Source organism: Caretta caretta, chromosome 26 (assembly GCF_965140235.1).
Source record: "Caretta caretta isolate rCarCar2 chromosome 26, rCarCar1.hap1, whole genome shotgun sequence".
Taxonomy (NCBI): Eukaryota; Metazoa; Chordata; order Testudines; family Cheloniidae; genus Caretta; species Caretta caretta.
Window position 1 is genome coordinate 14784102 of NC_134231.1, and position 22821 is coordinate 14806922.

The 22821-nt window shown below is 52.4% G+C and overlaps 1 protein-coding gene across 1 annotated transcript in view; it reads right to left on the minus strand.

The window, feature by feature from the left end:
• SNRNP200 (small nuclear ribonucleoprotein U5 subunit 200) overlaps positions 1–22821 on the minus strand; it is a 38532-nt gene that overhangs the window by 10188 nt on the left and 5523 nt on the right. Inside the window, exons 6-29 of the mRNA XM_048829364.2 lie at positions 22139–22237; positions 21268–21420; positions 20292–20391; positions 20044–20180; positions 19177–19260; positions 18737–18910; positions 17637–17774; positions 15214–15369; positions 14651–14821; positions 14152–14345; positions 13043–13166; positions 12282–12431; positions 11797–11907; positions 9755–9886; positions 8620–8808; positions 7390–7587; positions 6720–6872; positions 6470–6550; positions 5985–6068; positions 5316–5422; positions 4583–4701; positions 3147–3301; positions 2508–2697; positions 1639–1812 (exon numbers count right to left, since the gene is read on the minus strand). Of these exons, the coding sequence (XP_048685321.1) occupies positions 1639–1812; positions 2508–2697; positions 3147–3301; positions 4583–4701; positions 5316–5422; positions 5985–6068; positions 6470–6550; positions 6720–6872; positions 7390–7587; positions 8620–8808; positions 9755–9886; positions 11797–11907; positions 12282–12431; positions 13043–13166; positions 14152–14345; positions 14651–14821; positions 15214–15369; positions 17637–17774; positions 18737–18910; positions 19177–19260; positions 20044–20180; positions 20292–20391; positions 21268–21420; positions 22139–22237 (3373 nt within the window). The remainder of the gene's footprint in view (positions 1–1638; positions 1813–2507; positions 2698–3146; positions 3302–4582; positions 4702–5315; positions 5423–5984; positions 6069–6469; positions 6551–6719; positions 6873–7389; positions 7588–8619; positions 8809–9754; positions 9887–11796; positions 11908–12281; positions 12432–13042; positions 13167–14151; positions 14346–14650; positions 14822–15213; positions 15370–17636; positions 17775–18736; positions 18911–19176; positions 19261–20043; positions 20181–20291; positions 20392–21267; positions 21421–22138; positions 22238–22821) is intronic.

Consider the following 22821-nt stretch of genomic DNA (forward strand, 5'->3'; position numbering starts at 1 on the left):
CTCCCTTTGTGCTGCCCCAGCTCTGCGCAGACAGCCTTAAGCGAACCGCCCAATGACCACAGGATCCATTAAGGGACAAAGGCGCCAGGCCAGGTTTATTGTCGACAAAGCACAGTAATAGGCCCTGGAAGACTTTATGAGGATACTAAGACATGTATGCCCGTGACAATGGACACGGCTCAGTGAATGGCGGGACTTTCCATTCCCCACTCGGCTGGACAAAGATACTCCCTGAGATACATCTTTATACCCTGATACAAACAAGTTAGTACTGCCCCCTGACATAGTTAGTTACTGCCGTCTGATGTGGCTAGTTATTACCCGTCTCCTTGAACATGTTGGTTTGACTAAAACATCTTTATTGCGTACTGTCATCCTGACCTTATCTTTAGGCAATGTTCCTGTTATCTTTGGGGAATGTTTTTGTACCGTCCTTGATATCGGGATGTTCTGGTACCATTTGATACCGGGCGGTGTTTGCGTGCGAGCTCTGTGCCCAGCACGTCTTAGGAATATGTCTTTCTGCAAGATCAGCCCTGTGCTTGCCAGAGTCTGTGAACTTGCTCGCAGGCAGAGCCTGACTCTTGCTAACTTTGCTTTATATCAGCAGAGACTGCCCACTGCTCTAGCTCAAGCCTCTGACACAAGGGCTTGTAGCTTAGATTCTCTCCCTGCTCCACCATAGGATGCCCACATCTTGAATAGTGCATGCAGATGTGGTTGCCCCATCTCAAAAAAGGATATATTGGAATTGGAAAAGGTTCAGAAAAGGGCAACAAAACTGATTAGGGGGATGGAACAGGTTCCGTATGAGAGAGATTAACCAGACTGGGACTAAGTGGGGTTATGACAGAGCTCTAGAACATCATGACTGGTGTGGAGAAAGTATATAAGGAGGTGTTATTTACTTCACATAACACAAGAACTAGGGGTCATCAAATGACAATAGGCAGCAGGTTTAAAACAAACAAAAGGAAGTATTTCTTCACACAACACAGTCAACCTGTGGAACTCATTGCTAGAGGATGTTGTGAACACCAAGACTGTAACAGAGTTCAAAAAAGAACTAGGTAAATTCATGGTGGATGGGTCCAGCAACAGCTATTAGCCAGGATGGGCAGGGATGGGGTCCCTAGCCTCTGTTTGTCAGAAGCTGGGAATGGGTGACAGGGGATGGATCACTTGACGATTCCCTGTTCTGTTCATTCCCTCTGGGGCACCTGGCATTGGTCACCATCAGACGACAGGACACTGGGCGAGATGGACCTTTGGTCTCACCCAGTATGGCCGTTCTCATGTTCTTATCCCCACCGCAGTCGTTAGAGGCTGAAACAAGCCCTCCCACTACTGCCCGGAGCATTAGCTACTGTAGCTCCGGACATCCCTGTTACCCAGGTGCAGTATTTGGGAAGTGAAAAGTACGGTCTTGGCCTTTGATTATCACAGTGGGGCCTCTGTCAAGCCTTTCTGGCAAACCAAGGTTGTTCAGACCCCAGCAGCCTGCTCTTTCCCAAGGCACAGGGCAGGGAGAGAAGGCAGGATATCTAATGCGGAGGATCATTCACCCACACCCCATGGAGCGGGGCCACCTGCTTCTCAGCAACCCAGGGAGCAGCGTGGGGTGGGAGCTGTACCCACCTTGGGTCTGGATGGGGTTGAAGAAGGGGAACTTGTCCTGGTAGAGGCTCTCAAAGGCACTGTTACGCAGAGCGGACACGGGCAGCGGCTGCAGGTCCAGGAGCTCTGTGGGCGGGGGGTATTTCTCGGGGAGAATCAGGTGCCTGAAGGACACAGGCAGCTGCGTCTCACAGGCTGGAAATGAAAGAGAATCAGAACAGTTTGTACAGAGAATCAGCCATAGCGGTGTCAGACATACCGGAGAGTCTGAGCACCCAGGAGCCATGGGGTAGGGGCCAGGGACTGTCGGGGATCACTGCAGCAATGGGAGATCCTCAGAAAGTGCCCGAGTGTTGCAATGCCTTGCTAGCAAGGGGAAATACCAGCTCCCAGCACTGAACTTCTCCCACAAAGCAAATACATCTGCTTCAAACTGGAAGGGGTGATCACCTGCCCATTCCTCCCCTGTCCCCCACGACAAGCTATCCTTTGCTACAGACTGATCTCAGCTGCCACTCACCACCAGCAAATCACCACCACTGTCCAACCTGGGCCTGACTCTCTCTCCTCCCACAATGCACAGCAGCAGGTCTCCCCAGCCAGTGACTGAGGCAGGTATCTGCTCTGTCCCAAGGGCATGAGCCAGCGTTGGTTTTGCTGCTTGCTCACAGCTCCAGGCGTCCCACCCGTTCCACGTGCAGTTCAGTGGGCCTCGGGGGAAGGTTCAAATTCCCTTATAAAAAGATCCTTCCAGAGGCCACCTGCCCCCACTGCTTGGCTGGCAAAGCATTTCCCCCACTGCAGCTTGGGCAAGGCTCTGCTCCAGCACCTCCGAGCCCCTGCAATACAGCACAAAGACGCCCCAGCCCGGCGGGCAGGTGGAGACTCACAGAGCCAGCGGTCTGAGACCACCCGGATGAAGTACTGCGGGGGCAGCGGCTCGAACACCGGCACGAAGAAGGTGATGAGATGCTCGTCCTGGGCATACTTGGCTTTCAGCAGGAAGTACTCGTGGTGCAGAATCACTTCACTGTCCACATCCTCCACCAGGATCCAGAAGGCTTCAGACGAGCCGTGCACCTGGACAAGACAGCAGCAAGCTTTGCAGCACAGCACCCAGATCTCGCCCGTTCTGACCCGCCCTGCGCTGGGGAGGCCAGCCACAGACAAGCTTTGCCACACATGCCCCTGCCCACACACCCGCAGCTAGAGCTCTTCCAGAGCAACATTGCTCCCCAGGTGCCGTCCCACCGCACACCTGGATGTTCACAGATTCCCAGGCCAGAAGGGACCATTGTGCTCTGCCAGTCTGAGCCTCTGGATAGCACAGGCCAGAGACCGGCCCCACAATTCCCAAAGCAGAGCCGTATTAAATCTTCCTTCCCCAGGTAGGGACTGATCGGCTGTGATGAAGTCACCCCTTAACCTTCTCTCCAGCTAAATGGATGGTTTTCCAATCTGCCATCAAGCTGCCGCCCTCCCTGTGACCTGGTCAGCCAGGACTGCGTGTCTCCGGGGGCATCTCTCACCTTCTCATCCCACTGGAAGTCAGGGGTGATGGTCAGCTCCACTTTCAGGGTGGACCTGGTGATAGGCTGGAGATGGACAGACAGCTCCAGCTTTGGGAACAGATGAACGTACTTGTGGATCGTCTTGCCCATCTTCGGCATCCGAATGAGCTCCCCTGTAATGCAGGACACAAATGTTATGGGCAGCCCTGGGGGGAAGAGAACGGGCAAGCAGATGGACCCACAAGCTCAGTGCTTCTCCAATTCAAGGGCATCCTCAAGGAGAAGCAGCTGTTTCACATCGGGAGCATCGTGATCCGAGGGCACCCGTTCCCACAGCAATGCCCTCAGGCCAAACCCATTCCTTGGATGTTATATGTATTGTGGTAGCACCAATGGGCCCTCATCCAGCCCCCAATGTGCTAGGCACTGTACAAACAAAAGGCTGTTCGGTGCCCTGAGGAGCTTTACAGTCGATGTATAAGATCCAGCAACAAGTGCATCCATCTGGTCCCAGGGAAAGGCTAAGGACACAGAAGCCAGGCAATGACCTAACAGAGACAGAACCTAGGGGTAGGTTGTAGAAGAAAGAAGGCCTGAGACGTAAGGTCTTGTATCAAAGGCCTGAGCTAAAGTAGGGGTCAAAGCTTAGCTGCTCTAAAGCAAAGTTAAGTTGTGAGCAAGAGGCAGGTCCTGCTCACAGAATCTGGCAAGCACAGGGCTGCTATTGCAGAAACACCCATTCCCGAGCAGCGCTAGGTACAAGAAGCCACACGCAAACACATTCCAAAAGGGGGGTACCAGAACACCCCGATACTAACACATTCCCCTGAGATAACAGGAACATGCTAACCTATCTTAAAGGTTAGGTCAGGATGACAGCATGAAGGATAGAGCTGTTCTGAGTAAACCAACAGGTACAAGGCGATGGGTGGCACTCAGATACGCCAGAGAGGCACTACGGAACTGGTTTGTCTCGGCGTATAAAGCAGGGTCTCACAAGGAGTGTCTTCGGCCAGCCAAGGGGATAGTGGAAAGTCCCGCTAACTGTGCTGTGTCCACTGTCAGGGGAATACACACACTGAAGTATAAGGCCCCAATGCTGAGCTTCGTAGATAATCAACCTGTCCAAGTTCCTTCCCTACGAACGGAGTCTGCGCTTACTGGGCAGTGTAACTGAGCCTGCTGTCTGGCCGGAGAGAACACACCCGCAGCCAACATCTGACCACACGGGTGGTCTGGGAAGTAGGCGAGCTGCCCTCTGTCGCAATCCCCTGACATCCTTTGCTCTGGCAGGATATGGAGCTGGCAAGCAAAAGAGCAGTACCCTCTACCACCCTCCCGCTGCCTTCTCCAGAGCTGCCCTGCCCGTGGGGAAAAGCAAAGGGAGAGCGATGAAAGCTGTGAGTGGCTCGAATGCAGGGACCCCCTTGGTACAAACGCCCCCCTTCCCATACCGATTTCATTGTGGGTCAGGTCATAGAGACGTTCAAATGGGAAGTTCTTCTTCTCGATTTTCTTCACCACCTCCTCAGGCAGTTTCCTGAACTGGCGCAGGGGACACATGGACTGCCACCTATGGGGGCGAGTGGGGCGCCGGAGTTAGCAAGGGGATAGCCAGCGCCATCGGGATACCTGTAGGCATGTGCGTACGTCCCCCCACCGAGAAAGACGCCAGCCGTTTCAACTGAGCCATTACAAGCACCCATACCCCACCACAGCTCATGTTTCCCCCCTACTCGGGTAAGGCCGTCATTCCCATGAGCCCAGAGACTGTGCTCCTCCATTCCCTACAATCAGAGCCCCCCGACAGCACGTCCACATTCATGGGACGCGGAATTCAGGCTCCAAGAGCCCCGGGATACGACACACTAGACACCACTTTCTCTGGCTGAGAGACAATCTCTGCAGGTGCATCCACGCCAACTGCACAGAGGGCAGCCGGCATCCAGGCTGTCTCAGGAATTAAGGTTACTCTCTCGTCCCTCATCACTCGCTGGCCTGTAGAGAACTCAGTATGGTTCCCGTCAATGTTCCTGCACTCGCGATCCTCCCACTTGCCACCAGCCTCTCTGGTCAGAGCACCGGGAGGTCAGCAGTGCCCCCAGGGCAGATCAGACATCTGGCCTGGTTACAGGCGGTAAGCCTGCGGCACGTCAGAAATCAGAGCACCACGGAGCCGTCACTTACATCCGCTTGTCAATCATCTTGCAGAGGTTCAGAGTCTTGTCAGTGAGCTGTGCCCAGCCCCGGTTCAGGACAATCTCAAAGATCGCACGCATCAGCCGCCCAGCAGACTGCCAGGGACACAAGAAAGCTGTCAGAGCCCTGGGGATCAGTGTGCTTAACAGCCACTGGGGGACCAGGCTTTGGGGATTTCCAGTTCACAACTAACTGCCTGCTCCTACCCCAATCTGAGAAACGGCTCCTCCTGCCCACCAACTCCACCATCCAACCACACGACCGGCAATCCTTGGGCCATCTATAGCCAGCGACTTGGTGTGTGTTAAGGTTACTTAATCTGTCAATATTTCAGATTCAAGATCTGTTGCAGAGTTAAGACCCGGAGGTCGCGTCTCTCCAAAATAAATTAGCTTTCGCCTGCAGTAATTTTCATGTATTCATTTATTAATGAGCAGAGCATGGCGAGTTCGAAGAGGGCCACCACCCAGCTGACAGGAATTAGCCCCCCTTACAAATTCACAGCCCTCTTAACCATCAAAGCAATTAACGAACATTAACCCTCCCAGCCCCCGAGGAGTAGGCATTATCCCCACCTTGCAAATAAGGGCACTGGGGCAGAGAGAGGGTCATTCCGAGACAGTGGCCGATTTTCTACCCACGGAAGTTCCTACTCACCTGGGTGACATACACCATGTCTGCCATCAGAGCAAACCCTTCCAGCTTCAGCTGGGAGATAAAGGCCTGCAGGAGCACATTGATCTACAGATGGCAAGAACAGGAGTTAGAGCAAAGCCTTAACGGGGTATCAGCTGAGAGCCTCCCATCTTTGGGGAAGAGGGGTGGGAGGGAAGGAAGAGCTCCTAGCTGGTCAGGGCTCGCAACAGTACTGGGGGAGTTACTGAGTTCCTTCCCACCCCCCAGTGCAGGAAAGTAGTCCAGCCTGACCCAATCAGCCCAATCATTCTTGAAGCATCTGTCTGTGTGTGGCTCTGTTTTCAAGCAACCCATGCTCCTGTCCAGGACACTGCACAAAGGGAAGGGAGGCAGGGCAACAGGATCAAGCATTCCCTAAACCACAGAACAGAAGCAGGGAGTGGTTCAGTGCCACAGTGCTCTCCTCTCACACAGAGCCAAGGAGGGCGGGCAGAGGGGCGGCTCACCTTGGCACTGGGCTCCTCAATGCTCTCCTTCACTGGAATTGGGACTCGCTCCAGCAGCTTCTGGAGCTCCAGCTTCTCTTCCTGCAGGGAGAGAAGGGGTGGGAGGTGAAGCCAGCTTGGGTTATCGCATACAATCCCTCTGAACCAGGGAAACAACAACCTGGCACTCCTCCAGGGTACAGGAGAGAAGATCCTGGGAACACCTCTCCTGCCTCAGCATGCACCCTCCCGGCCAGCCCCCAAGCCATACCTCCCGCACAGTGATGTTCTTGAACTCAGAGGACAGGGAGAAGACCCGGAAAAGCTCGATTTCACTCAAGGTGGGCTTCAGGAGCTGGTTGTAGGTTTGCACGGTCTCGTTGGTGATGTAGTAGTGGCTGGCAATGCGGCCCAGCTCAGTCACCTGGAGGAGGGAGGGAGGAGTAACTCCAGTTTGTGGTGGTGGAGTGAGACCCTCTGGCTGATCAGGGGGCTGAGCCAGGCAGAAAGGAGCGGCCTGGAGCTCGCTGGAAGATGCGTAATGAAGCTGGCAAGCACAGAGGCTCCTGACATGTGGAGCAGAGTCCCTGAAGAGCCAGGAATCCATCAGGGAGAACATTAATCTTGTCAGGGACACCGATCCCTCCCTCAGCCCCAGCCTCTCTACTTCCATCTCCAAAGCAGAGGAAACCCAGGCCGCAATGGCAATTTGCTCAACAAGGAGGCAGCAGCGTACACGAGGATACCGACATTTGGAGCTACTTCAACCCACCCCTTCCGTCTCTTCAGATCAGTGACTCCCTAGAGCTCCAGGCTGGAAGGCAGCAGCCGCTATGCTCCCCAAACACCCGCTGTGGCTGATCTATAGCCACCTCTAGGAGGCAGCTCGCACCCTTCTCCCCATCTGGCTTCAGTGAGTCCCCACCCTTTCCCTGTCTCACCTGGAAGTTCCCCGTCTTCTTATCGTACTTCACAAGATTGTTCTTGTCTAGCATCAGTGCTGCAGTGTGAACCAAATCCAGCCGGCGCTGGTCCAGCAAGGGGTCTCCCTTCAGGTCATCGTGAGAGAGCCCATAGAGCGATGGGGAGCGCAGCATTCGGATGTACAGGTAGGCGTAGCCCAGCCAGTTCACTGCATCCTACGGACAGACACCGAGAACCAGGGATATTTCAGCTTAGTGGGCACACTACTGTCCCTGAAGCAGGAAGTTATGGAGACCATTGGTTCAAGGCCCAAAACTTACCATGATGTGACCCCGCCTAGATCAAGTAAGTGGGGGCAGTTTTAAAGTCTGAGGCCTCATGAAACATCAGAACTAGAAAAAACTGAAAGTGGAGAAGAGGCAGCTCCTACCCCTGGCAGACTGTCATAACTGACCTTAACCTGCACCCTCCTGAGTACAAGCCGCTTTCCTGCACTCCTCCTGTCTTAGGGTTAGGGGCCATTATCTGCAGAACCATCAAAGTGCAAAATAAACGCTCCCTATCCTCAGAGCTGGGCGCCCCACATTCACATGCCAGAGAATGCTCATCTCAGACACCCTGGCCAGCAAAACCACGCTGCAATGTAAAGAGATTCCAGCCAAGAAAGCTAGCCATAAGCAGGGGAATATTGTGAAGACCAAGCGGCGATCCAGAAACGGACAGATCACAGTTTAATGTAAATGCCTTCAGGGCGAATACATTTTTCTAAGCGCCTATCCTGGACCAGGGAGCAAAAATCATTTCACTCGCTGCCTCAGGACACTATTCTCTCCCCAGCTCAGGCACCAACTGGAAGCCAAAGGTCATGAAATAGCCAAAATGCTTCACTTACAGACAATTTCGATTTACACACAAACCCCAGTCCTACGCTGGATTGAATGTGTGCTCCATCCCTTTTACAATCTGCACATCTATATCAAGCACCATGCCCTTTTCAGTGACGGGGCTGGGTTTTCTGCTTCCCCTATCGACAGCACTAGAAGGCACATGGAGATGCAAGAGATTGTCCAGGGCAGGCCTGTGTGTTCTGTGCCTTTCCGAGCAGTCTGTCCAGCAAGCCACCAGGAATGGCCACAGAAGACAGGACACTCTTCTCTCCGCCAGGCCCAGGGTTCAGGTGTGTTGTGAACATTTCTATACAAAGGTGCAATTGGGGGGTGGGAGGGATGACGCAACCAGACTCTCACCTTTGCGTTCTGGACATTCCCCAGCACCACCTCTGCATTCAGCATATCTGGCAGCTTCGACACCATCTGACTCTCGATAGGGAGCTGCTGGTTGAGTAGGGAAAGGTAATACTGCAGCTCTCCGTGTGACGTGATGAGGATCCCCTCGCCCTTTGTGTCGTACTGGGGTCTCCCAGCACGGCCAAGCATCTAGGACAAATAAAAGGCTTAATTAGATGCAGAGAAGAGCTTTCAGCCTAGCCAACAGCAAAACATTTCCCTAACTGCGGCGCCACAAGCCAGTCAGTGCTCAGCTACCCACGACGGTGCGGGGAGGTCATTCCTCTGTCCTCACTCCTACCAGCACACTTATTCTGGGGTTCAGCTCAAACAGTCAAGACAGTCCAGCCGGGGGTGGTTGGCTATGGGGGAGGCTATGTTTTAGTCACAGGTACTTTTTTAGTAAAAATCATGGATAAAAATTCACAACCCGTGACCTGTCCATGATTTTTACTATACACCCGACTACAATTTTTTATTTTTTTTTGGGGGGGGGGGGGAGGAGAAAGGGGGGCACCTTGGGAGGACAGGGGTGCCCTCGGGGGCCTGCCCTCGGGGGGTGCCGCGGGCAGACTCCCTACCCAGCTCCTAGGGAAGCAGCAACCTGTCGCTCTGCCCCAAGCCCTGGTTCTGCAGCTCCCATTGGCCAATGAGAGCTGCAGGGGTGGTGCTTGCGGGCGGAGGCAGCACATGGAGCTAGGAGCTGAGGGAGGGGGGTTGCCGTCGCCCTTCTGGGGAGCCCCCCCCAGGAAAGCACCACCCTGCATCCTAATCCCCAGCCCTGAGCACCCCCACACCCAAACTCCTGCTACTGGGGGGCAGGGGAGCCCAATACTGCCCCAGCAGCAGCCAGCGTGCCTGGTGCAGGGGCTGCCCGAGCTTCTCAGGTGGCTCCTGGGCTACGTGCCCCGGCCACTGAAGCAGGCACGGAGATCAAAAGTCACGGAATCCGTGACCTCCATGACCAACACGGACCCTTAGCTATGGGAAGCGGTGGCAGCTGTGGCTGATCACATGGGAGGACTCAGGAGACAGATTCCAATAGGAGAGGAACCTGCTCGGCATGGTCAGAGCAGCTTTACCACTAGGACTTTACCTGCAGGATGTCCAGAGCACCCAGCTCCGTCCAGCGGCCCTTCTCCGGGCTGTACACCTGTGTCCCTTTGATGATGACCGTGTGCGCGGGAAGGTTCACACCCCAGGCCAGCGTCGCTGTGGAGACCAGAACCTGGAGCAGAAACACAGCGGGGCTGGTTCGCTCGCTCATTCCCACAGGAAACCCCAGCAGATACTGGCTCTTGCTCCAACAGGACCAGTGTGCCAGAAAGTCTCCTTCCACGCACCCAGAGCTCAGTGGAGAGGACCCCAGCCTGGGAGACTTGAGGCCTATCCCCACATCTGCCACGGGCTGCCTGACCTTGGGTGAGTCAGGCCGGTCACAGTTCTGAGCAACTGCACCGGTATGCCCCCTCCACAGTCCAGCCAAGAGCACCCTGGAGGTTTCCGGCTCCCCAGCACTGCCTTTCTGCGTGGAGACCCGCAACTCTCTTCATTCTGACCAGGTACTTCCAGACTCCACAGCTCCGGGCCTCAGCGTCCCAGCAGAGATACTGACAAGGGCACCGGCTTTTCTCTTCAGAGCCGGTAAAAAGGTACCACACAGCACTTCCTGTGCAAGCCTACTTTACTCTTCAAGTGAAAAGCACTCCAGAGAAACATGATCAAAGAACCCACACACATGGTACTAAGCTTACCAGGGTTCATCTCAACCCGCACATGAATTCTGGCAGGAGCAGTCCTTCAGCCCCCACCCGAGGGATTCCATGGGGTTACCAGTTCATCACAGCTTCAGCTCAGAACAAGCACACCCAGACAGGGTTAGTCCCCCACTTTATACCGTTCAGGGGTCTTTGAGCTGGAGTGTCCAGGAGTAGGTCATTCGTAGACAATGGGTTTTCTTGAAGAATCTACACTCCTGTGAGACTCAGCCACGCTGAGCTAACCCCCGGTGAAGACAGCACGAGGCGGATGGAAGAATTCTTCTGCTGGCCTAGCTAGCCTTTGAGGAGGTGGGTTAAGTACCGCGATGGGAGAACCTCTCCCAGAGATGGTGGTATTGTCTACACTGAAGCACTACAACTGGGCCCCTGGAGTGTTCCTAATGTAGACAAGCTCTCAGGGAAGTTCATTCAGGATATCGTAAGGCATGTGTTATCATCTATCACAGCATTCCCTCTTATTTATACTGCAGTAGCACCGAGGAGCCCATGTCATGGGCCAGGACTCCACTGTGCTGGACACTGCCCCAACCCAGGGCAAATACTCTCCCTGCCCCAGAGAAGTCACAAGTCTAAGGGCAATTACCCTTTCCAGCCCTTAGTTTCTCCAGCTGTAAAATAGGACCTCAGTCTCACTGCCCCCAAAGTTCTTTACAAAGTGGGGGTAAAGGGACAATGTTATCCTGTGCTCAGCAGAACCCTGCTCTTCCCACAACAGGACATCTTCCCTACAAAGCCACTGCATCCTTGCGGGCAGCAGGCAGGGTTAACTACCACAGCTGCATGACTCACGCATCACGCCACAGGGAGAAACGGAGTACCAGGACAGGAATACGGTTCAGATCAAAGTCACAGACAGGTCGCAGGCAATAAACAAAAATCTGCCAGCTCCAGCCCCCACCGCCGTGGCTGAAGCAGAAGTAGTCACAGAGGTTCGTTAAAGTCAGGAACTAGTCCTAGATGATCCTCCATGACAGTAACCAAGGTGGAAGCCCACAGGCTGCTGGTGAGAGCGCCAGCTAAAGGGATATCCGAGAGCATGGATACCCATCTAAGCTTAGAGGAAAGGCTTCCTTCCCCTATCCTAGCCATGCCCCTGTTCACTGACCCATTCGCTACCTGGGTTGGAGCCTAGACCTGTGACCAGAGAGAACCCAGTCTGTGTGCCTCGAGTCTCACAGTGAGTCCTAGCTTCATTAAGACATGACAATCAACAGACTTGCACTTCTAGTCTCCGGGTGGAGCATCCCAACACATGCTGAAGCAGCCATCACTTAAAGCAGTGCGCACGTGTCTCACAGGGACGATCCCAGCCTGAGCTGAACACACATGCTCCACTGGGAACAATAATCACACTCACCTGAATGTGCTTGTCAGCAAACAGATCCTCCACCAGCGTTCGGTCTACTCTGCTCATCCCAGCATGGTGAATAGCAAAGCCGTATGGCAATAGGTCCTTCAGCTCTAGATTCTGCAGCAAAGGGACAACTAATTACAGTCAGACTCTTTAGAGAGCGACTCCACAGTTCACACCGCAGGCCAGGACAAATCCTGGAGGGCAAACCAGGGAAGGGATTCCTCTGAGCCTGAGCTCCTGAGCATTAACAAGCGCTGGTCTCTCACGCTGCCATGAAACCAGCACCCCCACAGGGAACAAGGACACAGGTCCCACTGTTCCTACTGAGAAGATTTTGGTTGAATGCTGTGAGTGAGTGTAGAGACAAGAGGGAGAGAAACCTCGATTCTAGGGAAACGTGGCAAGCTTATGACGTGAGCCGCAGTATTTTTGTCCCCCCCAAGTCTGTTAGGCTGTCACACCACACCGGCCAGGCTATAGGCAGATACCTTGCACTGCTCAGCTTCTGTCCTCAGGACCTCTGTAGAGGCTGAGCCCTCGCGAAGGAAGAGGCCCAGTGTATCTTTCTCCAGACACATGTCCCTGATGGCTCGGGCCGTCTTCCCTGTCTCCTTCCTGGAGTGAACGAACACCAGCACCTGTCAAACGTACCACACAGCACTGTTATCGGTGCGCGCGCGGGGGGGGGGGGGGGGGCCCATGGCAGCTGCAGCTGGCAAGAGTTCTCCCCCAGCCCATTCCCTGTGCTCAGGAAAGCGAGGTGACTATGGCGCAAAAGCATAGCCTAGAAGACACACTGGGGCATGGTGCTGATGCAGCAGGTCTGGGCTGGAGCTGCTGGCCTGGTAATGGGAGCACCACAAGAGAAAACCGTTTAATGCTGGAAGAGGAGAGACGCTTGGCTCTGGAAGGGACTGTGGGCTCAGTAAGCTGGCTCAGGAGGGAGCTCCAGCCAGCTCTGACCAGAGAGGTTGGGGTGAGGCACAGCCACGTGGGAAGAACGGAAGTGCTCATGCTGGATGGTCAGCAGGGGGAGAAACAGCAGTTTGGGGGTACATATCCCTGCCTCAGCTGCTAGTAGCCAGCACAGATCTACACTTCTATCCACAGACAGAGAGTGCAGCAGTTCTGGAGCTGGGAGCAGAACCCACGGGACAAATGTAAAGAGAAAAAGCTTATCACCAGTGCACCATAACCAAGAGGCTTAAATGCACAAGCAAGTAAAATACCAGCAGAACGTCAGGCCTACCTGGTTCTTCCCAGCGTGCTCCATAATCTTCTCGTAGACAATCTCATTCATGATCTGGAAGCGCTTGATTGCTTTCTTCTCTGTGATTCCCACATAGGTCTGCTCCAGGGGCACTGGGCGAAAGCTGCAATGAGAAGCAGGTAGCATGAACTGGCTGGAATGGCACCTCCACGCTATGGATTTCTGCCACAGATCAGATGGTTTCTATTCAAGAATTACCGTGCAGATCCCTTCGCAAGCTTCAATATAGCCCCTCCACAGAGACTCCATGCTAAATACCCTCCTGTTCTAGCCCAACACATAAAGATTCAGTGAGTCACATTCTGGCCAAGCACTGCCTCCTTGTTTTAGTTCTATGGCAGCAGTATTCAACGGTCACTTGAGTCCATTCCCTGGAGGCACGTCCTCAGATATGGATGAAACTTTGCAAGCCACCTCAGAGCCATTCAAAGCTTACCCCAAAAAGCTTCTGCAGCAGATTGGGGTGGCGAATCCCTTTTCTTCACCTCCAAGCTTATGTTCTGAACCCAGGTATGAATATAACTAAGGCTAAGATTATGTCACGGAATCCGTGACTTCCAGAGACCTCCACTTCAGTCCTGGGGCGGTGGGGCTGCAGCTGTCAGCTGGCTGGAGGACCCCGCAGCTCCCAACCGTGGGCCCAGGAACTCCAAGCGGTTGCCGGCTCCTGAGGGACCCTGGAGCCCAAACCACCCATTTTGTCAGTTATTTTTAGGAAGTCAGGGACAGGTCACAAGCTTCTGTAAATTTTTGTTTGTTGCCTGTGACCTGTCCCTGACTTTCCCTAAAAATAACCATAACAAAATCTTAAGGTTAAGTATAACGAGTAGTCACACCACCTCAGGAAAACACCCCTAGGGTGCATTTCAGGGATGCGATCCTGGACCTACAGAGTCTAAACGGATCTCCCTAGAAGCCACAAGCTCATCCCGTGGCCAGTTAAACCAGGCTGGATGCCCAATGAAACCTTGGCACCACCAACTTATTTACGATTACTTTTTAAACCACCTCCCCATAAAGATCTCACCAAAGATCCTGGCTGCTTCCCCAACTGGATTATAAAAGGCCCTTCCCAACCTTTCCCGCACCTGTTATCAAAGTAGAATAAGCCTTTGACAGGGTCCACTCTCAGGAACGTAGCTACATCCTCATAGTTTGGGAGAGTGGCACTCAGGCCAACAAGCCTCACATCCTCCTGGGTCATCTCAATGTTGCGGATGGCTCTAGCGACCAAGGACTCCAAGACAGGGCCCCGGTCGTCATGCAGTAGGTGGATCTCATCCTAGAGGAAAAAAGTGTTGGGAAGAGGTTGACTTCCAAGGGGAAAGGCTTGACTCACTTCTTTGCTGCATGTCTGGTTCATTCGTATTCCCTGCTGGAACTGCATGGCTGGGCTTGCATAGGTTTAAACACCCACCCATCCACCACTCCCAGATGAAGTCTCACATCAATTATGGCCTCCTCAGAGACCGCAGAGACCCTGACATAACCCCTGCTGCTGAGGTGCCACGAGGCACTTCTCGAAGTGCAGTCACAGCCAGCGTCACCATCTTTCAGGGCACTTGGGGAGACATTACTGCTACTCACCAGGATAATGAGGCGCACCAGCTGGGTATAGGTGCGCTCCCCTCCCTTGCGAGTGATGATGTCCCACTTCTCGGGGGTGCAGACGATGATCTGGGTAGCATTGATTTCTTCCTTACACAACTGATGGTCTCCAGTCAGCTCGGCCACATTGATGCCGTAAGTGGCCAGGCGCTAGGAAAAACCAAGTATGGTTAGGCTGGATGAGAGCCCAGCGCATGTGAGGAGACCGCAAAATGAAAGGGCCTAAGCAGCAGCTTTGGGAAAATCGCATGCATAATTGCATACCTCTCCCAAGACTACAAATAGGGTTTTCCGCACCATGGCATTAAGCAAGACACAGATTCTTCCTCTATGGTGCTGAATCACAAAGCTTGGAATGGAGGCATCAGGCCCAAGGGAACAGGGAATACCAGGCACAACACCCTCTCCTCCCAAGGCTTGATACCCTTTAATGCTAGAGCTGAGCTGGGGCCCTTCTGAGTACAGACCTCACAGGGGCAAAGCTCCAAATCCTTGCTCCACTCCCCCTCCCCCGCAGGACTAGACCGGAGTCATTCCATTACCTTCCCAAAGCTGCCCACCATCTCCTGCACCAGAGACCTCATAGGGGCAATGTAGATGATTTTGAAGTCGTCCACGTTGATGGTTCCATCCATGTTGATGTGCTTCCCAATCTCGCGTAGCATGCACATCAGAGCGACATTGGTCTTCCCCGCACCCTGGGAGACAGAATACATCTCTGTAGTCACACCCTACACACCATTGTAATAATCTCTGTATAAACTGTGCCTTGTAAGGTATCAATTTAAAAAAAAAAACCTCATAATTTGTTAATCAGTATTGGCCTGGTAAAACGTGTGTGCAACATTATATGTGAAGTTATAAGAAAGTTATAAGATTCCCCTGAAAGGCGTTCACAACACACGTTCCAAACCCCAAAGCCCTGCCCAAAAAGACATTGACAAACAGGTCTGTCCTAAACAAAGGAGCATGTGCTCTGCTTAATTTGCATTTAAGCAGGAAACTGTCATCAAGCAGGAAGGGAAGACAAAGGAAGTTCAACCAGTGGTGGGGGGGGAGGACAGCAGGGAACATCCCTCCACTAGACACTTTGGCTCCTGTCTCAGCTGGAAATGTTTTTCAAGAGAGGGACTGAAATGACAAGGAGAGACCCCGCAGACACCCCCCTCTCCCTCCCTATCACATTCACTGAGCCTGAAGAGACAAGGGAAGCAGGCGTTGGACTATGGGGGAGGGTTTGGTCAGTAATCTGCCGGAGCGCATGGTAAGAAACTTTGCTTGAATCTAATCTGGTTTGTTAAGTTAGGCATTAGTAAATATCTTGCCTTTATTTTTCTTGTAACCATTTCTGACTTTTATGCCTCATTATTTGTACTCACTTAAAATTTACCTCTTTGTATTAAATAAACTTGTTTTACTGTTTTAGCTAATCCAGTGTGTTTTAAGTTAAACTATCTGAATAACTTTGACAGAAGAAGCCGCCATATGATTCCTTTAAAAAAACTACATATTTAATATATTTGTACTAACCAGGAGAGCGCTGGGAAGCACAGGACATACATTTCTAGTGGAAACTCTAGGACTGGGGGAGTGTTGGGGTCACCCTGCAATATAACCAAGGCTGGTGAGAGTCAGGCTGTGGCTTGCATGCTGGAAGGCTGTTGATGAGCAGCCCAAGAAGGAGCTACAGCAGCAAGGCATTGTAAGGCACCCAAGGTTGCAGGACAGGGGATAACACAGCCCTCCACCGGTCTGGATTACACCCTGGTACATACACTGAATCAGCCCCATCAAATCCACAGCCTCCTCACAGAAGCCAAAGACAGATTCCCCTCTAAGAATGAGCCAGCCCCCCGCTAAGATGACGTAAAACTACTCAAGATAGTTAAGTCCAAAGCAGACTGTGAAGAGCTACAAAAGGATCTCTCAAAACTGGGTGACTGGGCAACAAAATGGCAGATGAAATTCAGTGTTGATAAATGCAAAGTAATGTACATTGGAAAACATAATCCCAACTATACATATAAAATGATGGGGTCTAAATTAGCTGTTATCACTCAAGAGAGATCTTGGAGTCATTGTGGAGAGTTCTCTGAAAACATCCACTCAATGTGCAGCAGCCGTCAAAAAAGAGAACAGAATGTTGGGAATCATTAAGAAAGGGATAGATAAGAAGACAGAAAATATGTTGCCTCTATATAAATCCATGGTACGCCCACATCTTGAATACTGTGTGCAGATGTGGTCACCCCATCTCAAAAGAGATATACTGGAATTGGAAAAGGTTCAGAAAAGGGCAACAAAAATGATTAGGGGTATGGAATGGCTTCCGTATGAGGAGAGATTAATAAGACTGGAACTTTTCAGCTTGGAAAAGAGACGACTAAGGGGGGATATTATAGAGGTCTATAAAATCATGACTGGTGTGGAGAAAGTAAATAAGGAAGTGTATTTACTCCTTCTCATAACACAAGAACTAGGGGTCACCAAATGAAATTAATAGGGAGTAGTTTAAAACAAACAAAAGGAAGTCTTTCTTCACACAACACACAGTCAACCTGTGGAACTCTTTGCCAGAGGATGTTGTGAAGGCCAAGACTATAACAGGGTTCAAAAAAGAACTAGGTACGTTCATGGAGGACAGGTCCACCAATGGCTATTAGCCTGGATGGGCAGGGATGGTGTCCCGAGCCTCTGTTTGCCAGAAGCTGGGATTGGGAGACAGTGGATGGATCACTTGATGATTCCTTGTTCTGTTCATTCCCTCTGGGGCACCTGGTATTGGCCACTGTCGGAAGACAGGATACTGGGCTAGATGGACATTTGGTCTGACCCAGTGGCCGTTCTTATGTTCTAAGAGAGTTGGGCTACAACTCAAAGTCTGTGCTAAACAGGTGGGGCTGGAGGCTCTGAATATCTATGAGGTGGCCTCATGGGACAGGAGATAGCTTGCCCGGATCCTTACCGTGGGAGCACAGAGTAGCAGGTTCTCATCAGTCTCAAGCGCAGCACGGTAGAGCTTGCTCTGAATCCGGTTCAGTGTTTTGAACCCCTCAAACCCAGCTTGGGCATATTTGGGCAGTTTGTCCACAGAAACCAGTTGCTGAAAAGGTGAAACATAATTAACATCAAAGATCAGGCCCTCTATTGTGCAGCAAGCAGGGCACTCTGTGGTCTATAAGAGAGACCCCTTGGGCAATGGCAGTTAGCTTCTTTGTCTCTCTCAGTGTGGCTGGGATATGCTTTGTGCATAGCAGTCCCAGAGCAGGCAGCAAGAGATCAGATGGGGCCCATTAGACCAAAGCATTTGGTCTGGGGGCTCCAACTGTTGATCTGCAATCTCACCCATCACTCTGGGCAGTGACCAGCAATGCAATCAACTAGCATAGAGGATTCTAACTCTTTGGGCCAACACTACCGATCCCCCAGACTGCACCCTCTTGTGTACCGGGCAGTTCCCACTGCGGGTCAGAGTTCACAGGGGAGCTCAGATTGCCAGTGTGGGGCAGCCCAACTGCAAAGCAGCCATTACAGCATGTACCACAACAATCCATAACCCTGTACAACCAGCAATGACTCCTCACCACATGGGTTTGAGTTGTCTCCGTTTTACAGCTTGGAAAACTGACGAAGTCCAAGTGACTCATCCAGCCAGAACTGGAACCCAACCATGACTATGGCCCATGCTCATTTGCTCAGTCCGGGAGACCAGCTTGCGACCGACAGAGGTGCAGCAACAGCGCCCCCAGACCCAGCACAGCAGCACCTATGCTAGGTACGCATCCCAGGCATTAGAAACCAATGGATCAGGAGCCATTTTTGGTCACATGAAATCTCAGGTAAGCAGAGCTTAACACTCAGGCTCCTTAAGGGTCATGTGTCGGAAGGGGCCCAAGTCCTGCTGGCCCCAGGGCGCGTTGTGGAGATGCTCCCTCAACACCTAAGTTGCTCGCTGCAAACAACAAGTGCCACAAAGCTGGCGGGTTTCTGTGGGGGTGGGGAAGAAGGGACGCTGGGTAATCCAACCGTGCCCACCACTGACCGAAAGGGAACAGAGTCACCTACCTCTTCGGAGCCGAAGGGCTTTGGCTTCAGGGCAGGAACATGCACCTCCTCATAGCCTTTGCGCTGCCTGCGGAACGAGCCGTCAGGCAGCTGGCAACGCTTGTTGGCCATGAAATGGCTGCCCTGGGCAAACACCAGATCTTCCAGGTCCAACACCTGGCGCGGGGCCAGCGCCTGGAAAAAACCAGAAGGGGCATCAGAGAAAGAATGGGAGGGGCCCAGATTTAAAGGGGAAGCATGGCAACTGCTCCCTCCAGCCTGCAAGTCTGCTTTCCTAGGCAGATCAGGGGCTTAACCTTTCACACCCCACCCGCAGGCAGCTAGATCAGGGTGTCTTCTGCACCCACCTGTCCCTATTTAACAGCCCCCTTGCACTCATTCAGCCCCTCAATCTAGCAGTTCCTCGAGCATCCAAAGAACAGGTGCCTTAAGGGACACACCTCTCCACCCTGATCCAGATCCATGGTTTCCAGGTCTGTGTCCATCCGGGACTGGCGCACACGTTCCCTGCGAGAGCGTTCCTCCTGGATGGCAAAGAGAGAGGGCAGGTTAAAACACTGTGCAGACACCTCTCAGTGGGGAACAGCAGCCGCTGTCCCCCACTCCGCACACTAGCGCCTGCTACTGCCCCACTGCGATAGCTGACTGGTGAGGCAGCTCCACAGGCTGGGAGTCCCTCTAAGCACAGCCATCCATTCAACCAGAGCCACCTACTGATGGGTCACTGGACACCACCACCACCAGGGCCAGAAACATCACCTGTCCCCCAGGGGAACATACTGCAACTGACCCTGTGCAGACGGGCATAAGAACAGGCCGGGTCCAGGCACAGGAAACATTCATTAGAAGGACAACTGCAGCATGGAGCAGACCCAGGGAGCTAACGAGCCATGCTTAGCACTACAGTGAAGAGGACTCAGGATCAGACCCTGGTCTAGATATCTCAGCTCCCTCAGAGCACAGAGGAGGTCATGCTCAAAGCCTCCATAACCCCTTCCAATTATTGATGAGCGGATCTGACACGCTCCAAAGGGAGTTTCATCTCAGAGGACCCCGTAACGCAAGCAGTCGCAATGCTCTGCACCCAAAGCTGGATCTGGCTAATATGAAGAGAGGATGCATGGTCAGTCTACAACCATCATCACATCAAACCTCTATGCTGTGACCCAGGCAGGCCATCACCCGCCCATCCTTTCAATTTAGTGATCGCAGTGAAATGTGTGTGTGACGGGCATGCAAAGTGCTATTGCAATGGTGTCAGCTCAGATGCAACAAGGACCTTATGGGCCTCTCTCCGCTCTTCTTACCCGAATCAGATCTTCCTTCTCCGTCTCATGCAGCTGATACAGAAATTTTGACAGCTCGGGATCAGATTCCATCTTCCCCATGATCCTCTCCTTCTCGGCTTCACTTTGTGCACTAGCCAGCAGCGTACAGTACAGGACTGGAGGGAGAAAGAGGGTGAGAGACGGCAGCTACAAGCACAAGCGGAGCAGAACACGGGCAGAGAACCAGGGTCACAGCACTCCAGGTTAACGAGGTGCTCAGTACTCACTCATCATTCGGTGCTGCCTCAGCACCTTAATGAAGTCAAAGGTGTTAAAGCCCAGGAGCAGGACAAGCTGGTTTTCACACTCCCTGTCATCGCCGGCAGTCTGGGAAAAGAAGGGACAGAAAGAAGCTGGTTAGATCTGCTGCCCTGCTTCGCCATGGGAGAGGGCAGGGGACCCAAACTCCCACTGCATAGCAGATAGAACCCAACTGCACAGCAAATACCAGCTACCCGCCAGACTTACACCTGAGATCCCCCATGTGACAATCAAGACTCTAAGCAGATATCTCACCAACACTGGCAAGAGTCTAACCAACCTCTTCCCACCTTCCTAAAGAGGCCCCTATGGGCAGGACACCTGGGTCATCTATGCTGGTGCAGTTTACAGGCTTTTAAGCCTCATAAATACTGTAGATGAAGGGCTGGAATCTGAGATGTGCTGGGCACCCTAATTCCAACTGAAGTCAAAGGGAGTGAGGAGCAGGGCCATGGTTAGCATGGGGAACACCACACCAGAGTTGGCCTCCCAGAAGATGTTTCTGAAAAAGCAAAAAGAAAAGGAGGACTTGTGGCACCTTAGAGACTAACCAATTTATTTGAGCATGAGCTTTCGTGAGCTACAGCTCACTTCATCAGATGAAGTCTCTAAGTCTCTAAGGTGCCACAAGTACTCCTTTTCTTTTTGCGAATACAGACTAACACGGCTGTTCCTCTGAAATCTGAAAAAGCAGTAACTGTCACCCAAGAGAAGGTCTGCCCATGCGTTAAACCCGGTCCTCACAGCAGAGGAGGGACGGGGTGGGTGTATCCTCAGGGGAAAAGAGGCACAGTAGCAAACTGTTTGGTTGTATTAACATTTTAATATGGAAGAATAGGTTCAAATTGTAAAGAACTGCCCAGGCAGCTTCCTGTCTTCCAGCCAAGCAGGCCCTGAGTCTGGAACCTTCTCCACCCAGAGGCAGGATAATCGGCCACATACCTTTAAGATCTCTAGCACCTCATCTGCTTTCTTCTGGGACACAATGGCATCATCGTAGAAGCGGCTCAGCTGCCGCTGAAGCCAAAAGGCATCAATGTCTCGGGGATGCAAGTCTCGCTTCTTGGAGCTCATCAGCTCCCCTGACGCCACCAGCTGAAAGACAGTCAGTGTCTCCTTACAGCCTTCCTTCGCCCGCGCAGGACTGAGTCCCCAGGAAAGGCACAGACAGCCCTTTGGGTAACCAAAAGCACACCCAGTATTGCCCCATCCCCCATGGCCATCATGTACGTGAGCAAAGCCCTGGCAGCAGCAATCACTTGTGCTATTCCAGTCCCAGAGGGGCACTCGTTTTGGCTCTGTAACTGTGCAACTCATCAAAGGGGGGGAAAGCCTTCTCCAGTGCAAATACTGGTTTCCGACAGAAAACGTTAGGTCCTGCCCAACGAGAAGGCTTTGAAACCAAATAAGTCATTGTGAGACCTCAAAAGAACAAAGATTTTGTTAATCACACTCTCACCCCCCGGCCAGGAAGAGGAGACCTGCGCATGAAGTCATCCCATTAGCAGGGCTCTGGGGAGAAGGGGATAAAAATCCCTGACAAGAAAAAAAAAACTTGGTTCTTTTTCCTGCTTGGACTCTAAAGGGGAAGAATCACTAAGCATAAACAAAAGAGCCCCAGCTGTTTTACCAGGGTAGACCAGAATCTATCTGGTCTATAAGTCCAGCAGGGAGCCCTCCACTAGATCTGTCACACTAGTGTCTGCTATCACCATTAGGAATGAAGTCCCCAAAGCTTTAATACAGCCACCAACTTCAAGCCAACCCTCCAGCGATAGGAAAGTGGCCTTTCGCCTCCCCCTTGGGAACTCACATTGGCTGAGAGGGTGCAGCGGACAACGGCTTCGTCCCCTTCCATGTCATCATCAGACGCCTCATCCCGTACTTCACCATACACGTCCTCATCACCTTCCTGTTGGAACACAGCTCCTGTTAATAGCTCTCTCCCAAGGAAACCTCATGGAGAAGCTCTCTAGCTCCCCCCTACACCTTGGGCAGGAATACTGGAAATGCCATCCCTACCGAGAACCGGCCGCACTGGTCCTTCCTCCAGCAGCAGAAAAATCATACTGTGGTTAAGGCAGAAGATCACATGACTTTGGGCAAGTCCTGTCATCCCATGCCTCAGTCTCCCCATTTATAAGATAGCATCATATCAGGGATGGTGCTCCTTGTACTGGAAGCTCAGTAGAAGTGAGCATTATTATTGTAGTCTGGCTTTCAGTTGTGGCCAACACCAGATGCAGCCTAAGTCAGTAGAAAAAATAATGCACCACGCCAGTTGGGCACCCCTAAATTATGGGAGTGAGGGAAGATCTTTCTGACCCCATGCAACAATCATCCATAGCCTAAAGCAGGAAGAGGGACAGTTCCTTACAGATGCCATCCTAGCCCCGTGTCAGGTCCCTTGTTCAGGCTGAACTCATTAGGGCGTACAAGTCGTTTCAATCCTTTCCCACCTCAAGACCTTCAAAAATAAGCGCTACCAATGACTCA